General features: G+C 27.4%; 1 protein-coding gene across 3 annotated transcripts; it reads right to left on the reverse strand.

Moving 5' to 3' along the window:
- Positions 1-3,735: 3,735 nt before the first annotated feature.
- LOC119672969 (pantothenate kinase 1-like) lies at positions 3,736-12,454 on the reverse strand. Of its 3 annotated transcripts, XM_038084157.1 has the most exons (3): positions 4,808-5,280; positions 4,490-4,752; positions 3,736-3,940 (listed from the first exon to the last, which is right to left on the reverse strand). In XM_038084157.1, exons 2-3 carry the CDS (start codon positions 4,677-4,679, stop codon positions 3,738-3,740), a joined length of 393 nt encoding a protein of 130 aa, XP_037940085.1. In that variant the 5' UTR covers positions 4,680-4,752; positions 4,808-5,280; the 3' UTR covers positions 3,736-3,737. The 3 variants fall into 3 exon arrangements, with proteins under 3 accessions (XP_037940085.1, XP_037940086.1, XP_037940084.1); XM_038084158.1 differs by lacking the exons at positions 4,490-4,752; positions 4,808-5,280 and adding an exon at positions 11,950-12,454; XM_038084156.1 differs by having other exon boundaries at positions 4,490-5,289.
- Between the last annotated feature and the right edge of the window lie 1,361 nt (positions 12,455-13,815).

The following is a 13,815-nucleotide window of genomic DNA, read 5'->3' on the forward strand; positions in this document are numbered from 1 at the left end:
TAATACCATACATCAATATGGGCCTAATAACAGCTATATGTAGCCAATGGATGATGCGAGGTTGAAGACCCCACTTCTTACCAATAGCTTTCTGACATAGAAGAAGCGCAACATTGGCTTTTCTTGCGGGCTCTAGAGTGTTTTTCTTCCAAGTGAGTTTCCTGTCGAAAACTATACCTAAAAATATGGCTTCCTCCTTCACATGTATCACAGAACCTCGTAGAGAGGGTGGAGAAAGATTCGGGACCGTATGTTTTCTTGTGAAAACTACGATTTCAGTTTTATTGGGATTCACCCCAAGGCCACATTTTTATGTCCAATTGTTTAGGATATTAAGACCATTTTGTAGAATATCCCTAAGAGTGGTAGTATATTTTCCGGTGACTGTTATCGCAATATCATCCGCATATGCAATAGTTTCGCATCCCTCCGCCTTCAGTTGTATTAGCAGTTCATTCACCACTATGTTCCAAAGGAGAGGGGAGAGTACTCCTCCTTGGGGGGTACCTCTATTTACCCTTCTGCGTGCCGTTGATGAGCCCATCGTTGCTTCAATGAGTCTGCCAGTTAGCAGCTGATTTATAAAGCCAATGAGCGCATCATCAACACCCAGACGCGAGATCGCGCTTACTATTGCACTCGGGAGTATATTGTTGAAGGCCCCTTCAATATCTACAAAAGCAACCATTAACCTTTAATACCAAATAATACAACGGAACAGGAACTGTAAACAGAACTAATTATGCTCGCTATGTAACTTCGTAAGTTTACAAACTGAAGTTTACACAAAAATTTGCTTACATTTTGATTTCGCTATTCCTCAACTGCGAATATTGAGTTTATCTGTCAAAAAGTGTACACTTTTCTCAAATTTTATTCATCGTACATTTGACAGTGAGTTTTTAAAGAAACAGAAAATGTTGTGCGAAATTTAATATATAAACGTGTAAGTAAAAAGTAAGCAAAAGGAGCAAAAGAAGTTTGTACTCAAATATCAATATTGAATTTTTAACGATAATAAAATTTTGAAACTTATAAGAACTGTAAAAAAATTATAAAAATATAAAAGAAAAAAATTTTTAATATAATAATAATTATAAAATTGCATTATAATTAGTAAAATGTCTGCCATTTTGTTTATTTCTTTATTTTTAATAATTGAGTTTATTCAGTGTAAATACAAATAATTTTAAATTCAGCACCAAAAAAGTCACTAGCACTTGAGGAATACCATTTTACAAGAAAGTGTAAACTGCGGTGAGAAATAAGTTTTTCGTTTACGTGTTACACAAAATTTTTTCTACAGTTGTGGAATAGACCCCCAGCACTTACAAAAAGTGGTAGCTAAAATAAAAGTTACAAAATGTAGCGAATCTAACGTCATTCATAAAATATATGAAACAGAAAAGATATAACAGCAAATCCCAAAATAACCGCAGACATACGTATTCCAATACTACACCAAATTTTGCAAGACAAAATCGCATCAACCTGATGAAATAAAGGAATCTAACGAAAACTGCCCAAAGAGACAATTTAAACAATTGCAACAACTACAACGGCATCATGCTCTACTAACAAGAATATCAGCAGCTGTCAAGATAAGACTCTTTAAACATCAAAACGATCAAACCAGTTGTGTTAATATCATTACGATTACGGGTTCACCTTATAAACAATATTAACATAATATTAGAAGAATGCAACAACTGCGGAGTGCAGTATACATAGCGTTCACTGATTTTCGAAAACAATTTAGTACAGAATGAAGTATTCTCAATATGTATTTTATAAAAAATTGTTGAAAACTTTTAGTAGAATAAAACTATGACAACAATAACAGGTTAAAATGCTGTGTTGTTTTTCTTACTCTGAAGCGTGTAACACTGCGTTGATTGCGAACTGTTTGACCAACTAAGGTATTTTTACAATACTTTGTAAGAAAGTACATTTAAACTTGCAAAGTTTATATTAGGCGTTTTCGGTAGCTCGCAAGTGTTATAAAAAATGCGTGGTGACCTATACTCGCTAAGCGAGACATTGGCATCACTGTTGCAATCTGTCAAGTGTTATGTTTTGTCAAATAGCAAATCTTGCATATGTATACATAATGCAAGCAAACTACATTTTGTATAAAAATAAATATGTAATTAAATATAAATTGAAAATAAAAATGAATACAGAATTAAATTGAAAATTTCAAAATAAAACACTAAAATTTTTTTTTTCCAATTTACAAATTTATGAAATTTTTGAAATTTGTTTACATATGATTTTTGACATATTGTAATATTCATTGGAATTTCCTCTGAAATTTCACAAGTTCGCTTATTGCGTTGGTAACGCTTTTTTCTTTACTGGACGAAGTGTGTGGCCAGCATACAACTACTGGCCTAGATTGAGTTTTACGTACTTTTCGGCCAGTGTAGGTCAGTAGCAACTTGCTGTTTTTTGTCATACTTGCGAGCCACGGAAAAGGCCTATTATTAAATTGACGGTTCGAAAATCCAATTGTATAAAATTATTAATTATATGTTTTGATATAAAAAAGCTAAATTCAGTTTATTAAATAGATTTTACATATATAAAAATATATTGATATATATTTAATTATGAAAATACAAAATAAAAAACAAATAATAAAAGCTTGATACTATCGTATTGTTAATACATTATCAAATAAATAATAACGTTTTTTTTATTAAATTTCATATTTGTAATATTAGCAGAATTAGTTCAATATTTTAATGTCCATATACATACATAAATCATCATAGAAGAAATGTATTCAAATATTGTGGGCATCATAATACGGCACTGTTTTGCTTTTGCTTATATGTAATCTACATTTAACTATGATAACTTCTACTTTATGTGGTGACATGTACCCGAAAAACGGAAATAGTTTGTTAAATAGTTTGTCAAATAGTTTGTTTTGGAAAAAAATGAATATCTATTCTGATATTACTCTAATCAAAGGTCATTTATTCCAGCGTGATTCTTGAAATTCGTTTGCAAATACATTTTTACTTATATGTATATATAGCTTGAACGTTATATGTATTGAAATAAAAGTCAACAACTTCGATACAAGAATAAATTTCACCACTGCATATTAAAGTGAATATATCTATAGACACTTCGGACAGTTTTAATGCAAATTATTTAAAAGGCTTGAAATGTATTATAATGAGCGAATTATTTCAACGAAATTAAGAAAACGACGTAATGAAATTCCGTAATGAGAGAGCGGTGTTAACCTTTTATTCTGTTGAAGGTTACATGAAATTAACACAGAGCGAGTGCTTTTTCTTCATTTTCTGAAAGCGACGCAACTGCTTACAATATTTGCAATAAGCAACATTATATTGTATAATTTAATTAAAGTGTTTATGAGCAAGTCGGATAATATAAAGCTGTACATTTGTAAGCTTTTTAGGATGAGATATGGTACCTGATATATTGAAATCTGTAAATGAATAAATAAAACTTAATGATTGTTAATTAATAAACATATTATACATTTAGTAATTTTCAATATTATTTTATTATTATAAATAAAATTGTGCAATTATTATAAGAAATAAAAGCGAATAATAAAATACAAATATACCCACATCATTGTTATTAATTTAAAGCAATGATTTAATTTATAGAAAAGTATATGTATAACATACAAAACCTTTTTTGAAAAAAAAAAAATGGTATTTAATACTGTTACAGTTTTCCCTAATTTATCATAAAAATAATAAAATTCTGACCTGTAAATGTGTATCCCGATGTCCAGTTTTGCCATAAGCAGAATTTTTCGTTAAATATCGTCTTATATTTCTTAATACTTCAGCTTCTCTGTCAAGTTCATGGACAGTTATATCTTTTGGTTCGAAATATACTAATTTTGTTAAAGTTCCTCCGATATCCATACCAAACCAAGGCATAGCTAAAAATATTTATATTTTCAAATAAATTATCACATTTTTTTTTTTCAATTATAAATAAATAATTTGATTGAATTAGAATAACATTAGTTTACATAAGTCAACATAATTTTGACTTCTAAATTATATATGGCATGCGCTACTTAATTTTTATAAAATAAGTCAACATTTTCCTTCATATAAACATAGTCGTTAAAAGATACAGTAGGCAAGAGACAGTTAATAAATGAACATTTGTTTTGTAAAAAAAAACGTTATTCTTACTTTTTGATTCTATATTAAAATTTTATCTAAACGAATCAGCAGCAAAATGAAAAATAGAGGCGATATTGTATTCGCCGAAAAATTTATTTCAAATTTCGACTACGAAATGTATCTTATTGAACTCTCTCTTAAATTTTAAAAATTTATTTTCCAAAAACAGTTATGTGCTACTATACTAACCGAAGTAGTTATAACAATTTAAACATTTGCTTTCCTATAAACAATATCAATCAAATTACCTTTTTGCATACATAACACACAAATTCGTATTCGATCTAAACACTTACACATATATTTATCAGTTTTATCAATGATATCCTTTGATAACACTCTACTTTTAAATTTGTGAAAGTTAGTTCTCTCTTTTCTCTTAAGAGTAATATTCACATTATCATTTCTATTTTGCCCTTGATTTCGAGATACGGTATTTTCAATTTTTAGCACATTTTTTAACTTTGTTGAGTTTTTATGGGTCATTGAAAGTTTATTTTTTCTTTGTGTTGAACATATTTCATTCAATAACGCTGTTGATCCATTGGGTGAATTACCACTGTTCAAGCAATTTTTTTCATTTATAACGTCATTATTCACAACACTATGGTTACCTGCGTATGCGACTTTATATTTGAACATTTTTAAATTGGAGAAGTCTGGAGTATCACACTTTTGATATTTTGTTTAATTCAGATCCAAACGTATTTGTTTTATAATTCCTTTTTACGTTTACGTTTATTGTTTTTAATTTCCACATAATATTATGCTTGCTTTACAATAACTTTTCGTAAATACAAAATCTATATAAATTCATACGTTATCAATAAAACGGTGGACGTCGTGCGATAACCATTTGTAATGCAGCTTGATACACGTCTAAAGTTATTCACTCACTATTTGTTTTAAGTAACCTAAACTTTGTTCAACAAATATTAAGCTTGACGCTTTTAATAAATATAGAGGGGAAAGCATAACATAGCCAGCGTGTGTTGGGCATTCATTTCTGATCTCTTATAAGTATAAAGCGCTAAAACTTTTCTTTTAATACTGCGACTACAAACACATTTACGCATATGCATTAATTATACATCTTCGTACGAACATTATTACATAATGTTCACATTTTACTCTTATTTTGAAAATTGTTTGCATATCATGAATACCAATATAAAAAAGTTAAAAGGGCAATATGGTTAAGAAAACACCAGATTAGATATATTTAACTTTAATTGATATACTGGAAAAAATAACAAAGTCAAGTATCGGTAGATAATTCCGTTTACTTATATTTTATATTGAATCTACTTATAAGTTGAAAGTAATTGTTTAGAATCACTTTTTTTTTAGTTTTTAATTATCTTAAACATTCCACATTTTTTCTCTTTAAAACATATTCAAGCTGAGTTGGAGCAATATTTTCTTTTTAATAAATCTATCTTTTAAACAATTGCTTATACAGTGATCGTTTTAGTTAAATTGTTTAAGTAAGAATAAATGCCTAGAATTGTCCCTTACAATTGCATAATGAATTCGCTGGCCCATATGCAAATTCATATTTGCTGTCTTAAGTATGAAACCCATTTATACAACACACTTATGTTACATAATGTTTACAATGGGTCAAGTTACTGATTTGACTGATATCTGCACACAATACCTCAAATGCGCAAATGAATTCCATTTGTTGATTTTGTACAAATAGGTTCCAACGAGTTTCAAATACGTTCCAAATGCAAATTAATACATTAAACATTCCTTAAATAAAAGCTTTTCATGACATTTTGGCATATTAAAAAAAAAAAGGTAAACAAATATTTCGGATTGTTTGAAGCAATGAGCAGCGAAAACTTATTAAAAAAAAATTTTATTTTTTCTAAACAACTCAATTGTTTTGCAATAATCAATCTTTTATAGTGAACCTTCATTTTTAACAAATAAATATAAATAAAATAAATCACAACTTTTCAAATGAAATATACGTTGACAAATCAGCTTTTTGAAACGAGAACAAATGAATAACAACGAATGTAAACATTTTCAAATCACTGATTTGAAGTGAATCATTTGATATGGCATTTAAAGTGGTCGCAAATGACTAATATATTATATATTATAGTATATTATATTACATTATATTATATTATATTATATTATATTATATTATATTATATTATATTATATTATATTATATATTATATTATATAACTTATATTTATATTATATATAAATATTATATTATATATTATATATTATATATTATATATTATATATATATATATATTATATATATATTATATATTATATAATATATTATATATATATATTATATATATATAATATATATATATATATATTAAATATTATATATATATATATATATATAATATATTATATATTATATATTATATATTATATATTATATATTATATATTATATATTATATATTATATATTATATATTATATCAGAGGCGAGGCGTCGAATGGTTCAGATTGTTCACTGAACACCTCAATAAAGCTTCCTTTTCAGATTTTTTTTTATTAGGTAAATAATCTCGCTATATTGCTACTTAACATTTTTTATAATAGCTTTTCCAAACAGATTAACATAAACACAAAACGTAGAATACAAACAAAATCACACATATGTTAGATACACCCAACATTGCTTATAATTAATAAAAGAGAAAACACATTCCTCTTGAAATATACTAAGGTTCAGAATAAAAACTGCACCACGTTGCTTACAAAGCATGCAAATAAAATAACATTAACATTGAGACTATGTTCAATATTGAATACACAACACAAAACATACAAACAAATATATGTACGTAAAATAATCTTAACTCTTAAATTAATGCGTGCAAGCGGTTCAATAAAAAAAGTGCACTTCCAATGTTATGCAAAGTAAATACAAAAGAGAAAAGAAATGACTGATCGAAAATCACTTTACATTTGACGATAGGATCATTCCACTAAACTGAACCAAAAGTTTATACAAAGCGTGCAAATATAATCAAAGTCACGGTTGCTGTTTTATATGGGCAAATGGTTCAGTAAAAAACTGAACCGGGCATAGTAAATACAAAGTAAAAGAGTAAATGAATGCATGAGAGTTTCTTACTCTTATGTAGAGGTTGGAAATAAACCAAAAACAAAGTCATTATTGCAATTTTATACTAGCAAATGGTAAAAGTGAAGAAAGAAATAAAAGAAATTTGAAGTGAAAAATAATATTTAGAAATGGATAAATGTGTGATTAAAGATTTGATTCAAATATCTTTTTTTAAACGATCTTCTGAAAAAAAGATTTTAATTCATAAAATGAATAAACCAACTCCAGATATGAAGAATTTAATACCTGTTGTAAAAATGTCGAAATCTATGGTAAGTCGTCGTTTTGCTACAGCTACAGCTTTATGGTAAATAAAAACCAGTGGATCACAGGCTGCGAACATTTAAATAAATTGTTTTGTTGATCTTGTACGCCATTTGCTTGCGGAAAGGACAAAACTTAGAAGTAGGGGGAATACGTTATAGTTGGAATTCTGTTTTGATTAAATTGTGAACACCTTGCCAAAAAGCTGACGCCTCGCTACTGTAATATAATATATATTATATATTATATTATATTATATATTATATAATATTATATTATATTATATTATATCATATATTATATTATATATTATATTATATATTATATTATATATTATATAACATATATTTATTTAGAAATATACCTAACAATATATTTATACTGATGTCGATTTATGAAAAGAACTAATAGAAAAATGCATCTTCTTTTGTAACTATAATAGTAATCAGGGACCGTAACAGTTATCATTAAACAAAACAAAAATCATTCACATTATCATACACATTTTAAAATTAAACTCAAAGAATAATAATTATGTTACATTTGCTTTATATTATATCCATTAAAAATAGTTATTATCATATGTCTTTTATTTAATAATTATTTATCTAATTAATTAATTTAATTATTTGTTTTAGCACACATTATTTATGTTATGTTATTTATTTTAAATAAAATAATAAAATAATAATAATAAAAATAAAATTATAGAAGGTTATTGCACACTTTAAAGTTATTATGATCGCATGGCTGATCACACCAGTTGTTCTGGTTTAATAATATAAATAAGAGCTTATTAAATTTATATATATATGAGGGTTCTCAATTTTCTTTTGAATTTTACAAAAATATGATAGTTCTCACTTTTTTCGGATTTATGCTGAATTTTTAAAAAGAAATCCCTAAATTTATAAATTGAGCACGAATGTATTTGAAGCCTCGTCGTCCTCTAATTTCTATAAATAATGAACAAATTCTTTATCCTTTAACAATTGGTATACAATTTGTTAACTTTGCAACTATAAATTTTTACATTTTCGTCCTCGCTCAGTTAGAGTGATGTACTTATTTTTCACTTGATTTTAACACTTGATGTGAGACTATAAAATAAGGTTTATATATAAACCCCATTTTTTTTTGTCAGAGTAGTAAAAAAATACTCGCAACTTACAAAAGTAAACATATAAAGCGCAATAACAATACTCTTAAAATTTTCAAAATTAGGTTTTACTTGCAAAAAATTGTGGTTAGTTTCAGTGCAGCCAAATTCAATAATATGTCTATTGTCAATGTTCACTGGAAATATGTAGCAAAATTCCAGCCATCACTTAAAAACATATGAGCATTTAATTTACTAATAAATTCAAACACATAAATAAATTAATTTTAATATATACATATGATAAAAATGATTACAGTTACTCTTCTAATATTAATTCTGTTCTCTTCTATTTAAATTAATTAATTTTTAGTTTTAATTAATTAATTAATTTTTAGTTTTAATTAATTAATTAATTTTTAGTACAATTTCTATATTTAATATTGCACACAACACAACAAAAAACATGTGTCAAAAATAGCATTTAAGATACGCATAGCCAATAAACTCTGCGTACACCTTACGAATTTTGATATGTGATAAAGAAACACAACATAAATAAATATTTTTAATTAAAATTTTTACATATATTTATTCATTGAATTATTAAGTTTGAATAGCAAAAGACAAAAATTGTATTCGACTATTCATTCCAGAGATAACGGGATAAAAGTGTGCCTGCATGTAAAAATAGGCCCCATAAAGTCTGCGTACAGTTTGTTTGTTTAGAAACTACCGTTAATTTTTAAGCAGTTTGGTCTTATTTTTGCTCATTTGATATTATTTAATATTTGAATTGAACATTTACCGATCTCAGTGATCAATTAATTTTTAAGTAGTAACTATTTTAAAGTATGGAATCAAGGGGAAAAGAAATTAGTGTGTACGAAAGAAAAATAATTATTAAACTATGGAAAGATGGAAAAGGTTTCCGAAAAATTGGTAAAACTATTGGAAGAATGTATTCATCAATCCAGCGCGTAGTGGACAACTTCAAAAAAACCGGAACTTTAACATCTAAACCGCGTCCTGGGCGTCCAAAAGTTTTATCAGTCCGAGAAAAACGAAAAATAGTCCATATGATAAAGCTGAAGCCTTTCATTTTTTCTTGAAAAATTGTGAAATATATAACACAATCATTTAAAAAAACCATTTGTGCGGAGACTGCTAGGAAAGTATTACATAAAGCTGGATATCGTAGTAGAGTCGCTAGAAAGAAACCGTATATTTCACTTGTAAACAGACAAAATATGCGTTGAAATGCATTGAATTTGCAAACAAATACATAAATAAGCTTCCAGAGTTCTGGAAACAAGTGATATTTTCAGACGAAAGCAAGTTCTGCATCTTTGGTATAAAAGGTCGTCAAATTTTGTGGCAGAAATCAGGAGCAGCGTTAGAGAAACAAAATCTTGTTGGTACAGTCAAACACGGCGGTGGTGGAGTTATGATATGGGGGCGCATGGTGGCTGATGGTGCAGGTCAGTTGAAATTTATAGAACCGACAATGAATAAATGGGGTTATTTAAAAATTTTAAAAAGAAATTGGAAACAATGTGCAGATAATTTGGGCTTATCCACGTCATTTTGGTTCCAACAGGACAATGACCCAAAACACAAAGCGGGGATTGTTAAACTTTGGTTTTTCTACAGCGTTCCAAGACAGCTTAAAACGCCTCCACAATAACCTGAGCTCAACGCCATTAAGAATCCTTGGGATTTATTGGAAAAAAAAATCGTCAGCATGTGATAACAAGTAAAGAGGCTTTGCGGAGTACAATGCAAGCAGAATGGGCGAAAATTACTGCTGAAGAAACTCAGAAGTTGGTTAATTCCATGCCAAATAGATTAAGTGAAGTTCTAAAACAACGTGGTTACCCAACAGTATTAAATTTAACCTTATTTTTATTATTTCTACCGATTTTACCAGTTTTTTTATAACTGTACGCAGACTTTATGAGGCCTATTTTTACATGCAGGCACACTTTTATCCCGTTATCTCTGGAATGAATAGTCGAATACAATTTTTGTCTTTTGCTATTCAAACTTAATAATTCAAAGAATAAATATATGTAAAAATTTTAATTAAAAACATTTATTTATGTTGTGTTTCTTTATCACATATCAAAATTCGTAAGGTGTACGCAGAGTTTATTGGCTATGTGTATTTAGATAAAGTGATGCCAATTTTTTTCAACCAGACTTAATGATGTTTTTTGCAACTTTGAAAGAAAAAATTACGGCTATAATTAAGACTTCAATTCAGTTGCAATTTAACGCATTGTTCATAAACTTAAAAAAATATTCTTGTAAAAAAATATCACATTTTGTATTTTTTATTTTAAATTCATACACTACCAAAAAGTATTCAAATAATTGTAACAGCATTGAGTAGGGATTTGAATGCTAGCAAAAGAGACACGAAACTAACGTGACCAATAACCGTCGCGTCTGCATGTCTGACTGCATATCATATTTCAGATTATGGAATTTTTTTTTAAAAACGACTTTCAAGAAATTATATATATTTTTCTTACTGTGAAATAAAACTCAGAAAAATTTAAGTTTCGGTTATGTGCCCTGCAGATTTTTAAATTGAATTTAAAATCTAAAGCAGACTCAAAATTTATCTTATTTCTAAATTTATGAAAACATCTTTTGGATTATCATAGCCCAATTCAACCTTATATGGTCAAATGGAAATCCATGGCATGGAAGAAACTCCCACATTTGTTTGCTATGCAACCTATGTATGTGAAGTAGAAGATCTAGAACAATTAATGGGTAGATAAATGTCCAATACTTACAAAATATTGAAGTAGATGGTTTAAAGGATGAAAATTGGTAACATGTATAAGAAATTGTTGAAAAAACAATTATGTTCCGAAGCTTTCTTATATAGGAATATAGTAATATTTAACATTCAACAGACAGTTTTTGATAGATTGAAATATTATGATCGTAAATATAGAAACGGAATCGTGTTTTCAAGTCTTTAACTTTAAACTACAAACTTATAAAATTGAATACTGTTTCTATAATAATATAAATAAAAAGGGTCTGTTAAAAAAGTGAATAAATAGAATGCAGAAGGATATATAATAGATATATTATATATCCTCATACTGTGTTATTTTTAGTATTTTTGTCATCTGCTATGTACTTCACTGAAGGTTCCGCTATATTTTACACTAACATAAGGTATGCAAACTATAATATACATATATAACTTATAATGATGATTTTGAGATAAAGATAATAGGCTTAAGCTCACCTTTCGAAAACTGTGCTTTTGACATTACGTCTTCAATTTTATTCTGCATTATGAACAACTAAGAAATTATATTATAGCGAATATTTAGTTATATATATGCACATAACCAGCCGAATACTGCTTTTCAAAATAGAACCGCCGCGTGAACACAATAAACAAAAACTACAATTTAATAGCGTATTAACTGTTTCAATATACAGCTTTGCCTAAATGTGTCTATTATTCATAGATAAATAAATGTTTAACAGAGTCATATATAATTAAATATTAATTTAGAGAAAACTATGTAGTTCGGTCTTATTTTGACTTGTTTGTGAAGTATTTATTACGCAATATATGTTAAAATGTCTTCATTTATTTAGGCATTTTGAAGTATTTTACAGACATATGCTTTTGTTTAATAATTTGCACGCACAAGCACAATATATTATAACTTAAAATTCGATTTATTTTCACACATAATAAATTGAGAGTGCAACAACTAATCAAGACCAAACAATTTAATTTCTACCTTTTACAATTATTAGAATTCCTAACAGTACAAAATTTTTTGTAAAACGAAGAAATATTCTTGATGTTAAGCGTTTATTTACTCAAAAATTGATAATATAGAACGTTTACGAGTAAGACAACAATAAACTTATTATATTACTATATAGTTGGACTTCGTTTTTAATAATCATATTCTCTTAATAAAACCAAAGAACAATTTTGGGAACTAAAAACGGAAGCTACAAATATCTCTTACTAAATGTATGACAACAAATATAAATATTATATGGTAATTATTATAAAATATAGTTCAAACTAAATTCGTAATCCTTAAAATATCATTTTTTGGGAAGCAAATGAAATAAACTATCGAATATACCAAAAAACTTTATATCATGTTTTTACTGCAGCTAAATCAACTTAAGCAGGATACAGACGATGCTACATATTTGCAGACAAGGTATGCGTGCTACCAAATCGCACCGTCTATATTCAAGCTGGCATACCAAATTTCTTTTTGAGACATGTATTCGATAAAATTAAAACTTTTCAATTATTTGTTAAGTCTGCACACATGTCTGATGTGTATAGCGAAATCTGCAGACTTCTCATAATTTGAGAATTTTGGTGAGCGTCGGACGAGCAAAGATCGCGGAAAAAAATTGTAAAATAATTGAAAAAGTTGCAGACATTTATTTTTTTTAAAAGAAGCAAATTTGAAAAAAAGTGCTACAAGTTTATATATTTTAAAAATTATTTTGTGCTAAAACATTTTTTAAGTAAGTTTTCATATGTAAAAAATCATTTTGTGAATAAAAATATTAAAATGCAACATTAAAAATAATTTAAGTTTCAAGAATTAAAATAAGAAATTATGTTTAATTCTATAATATAATTTCTTTATATAATGAAATCATGAAATAAATAACATGTTGCACTATCATCATCTCAATTCCTTCAGTTTTGATTACTATCTTGCAATCTACACTTGCTTTGCTGTTGTTCTGAACGCTGTAGAAAATAAATCAAAATGAAGTATTCAAATCTTATTTCAAAGTGTATAGCAAAGCGCATACTTGAACTTCATACTTGGTGTGCAGATATGTAGCATTGTCTACGTCATGCTTTATAGTACGTTTCAATTGCTTACTGAATAAGTTTAATAGCATGTTTACATTACGAACTTTAGTGAACGAACTTTGCTAAAGTTGATTCAGCGTTTACATTATCGTTTCGGTATTTCATTTTGACAGTTGTTGTTTTTGTTATCTTTTGTTTACATTTTGATACTTGTGAATATTGTGTGTTGTGAAGTCTTTGGATACTTGTGAATATTGAAGTCTTTGGAAGCATGTAAGATTTTATGATATATTT

Source organism: Teleopsis dalmanni, chromosome 1 (genome assembly GCF_002237135.1).
Source record: "Teleopsis dalmanni isolate 2A chromosome 1, ASM223713v2, whole genome shotgun sequence".
Classification (NCBI taxonomy): domain Eukaryota; kingdom Metazoa; phylum Arthropoda; class Insecta; order Diptera; family Diopsidae; genus Teleopsis; species Teleopsis dalmanni.

Coding starts and splice junctions, on each gene's coding strand:
- LOC119672969 (XM_038084156.1), bottom strand. CDS start 4,835: ATGTTCAAATATAAAGTCGCATACGCAGGTAACCATAGTGTTGTGAAT. Junction 3,941..4,489: donor TAAAACTGATAAATATATGT/GTAAGTGTTTAG, acceptor AAATATTTTTAG/CTATGCCTTGGTTTGGTATG.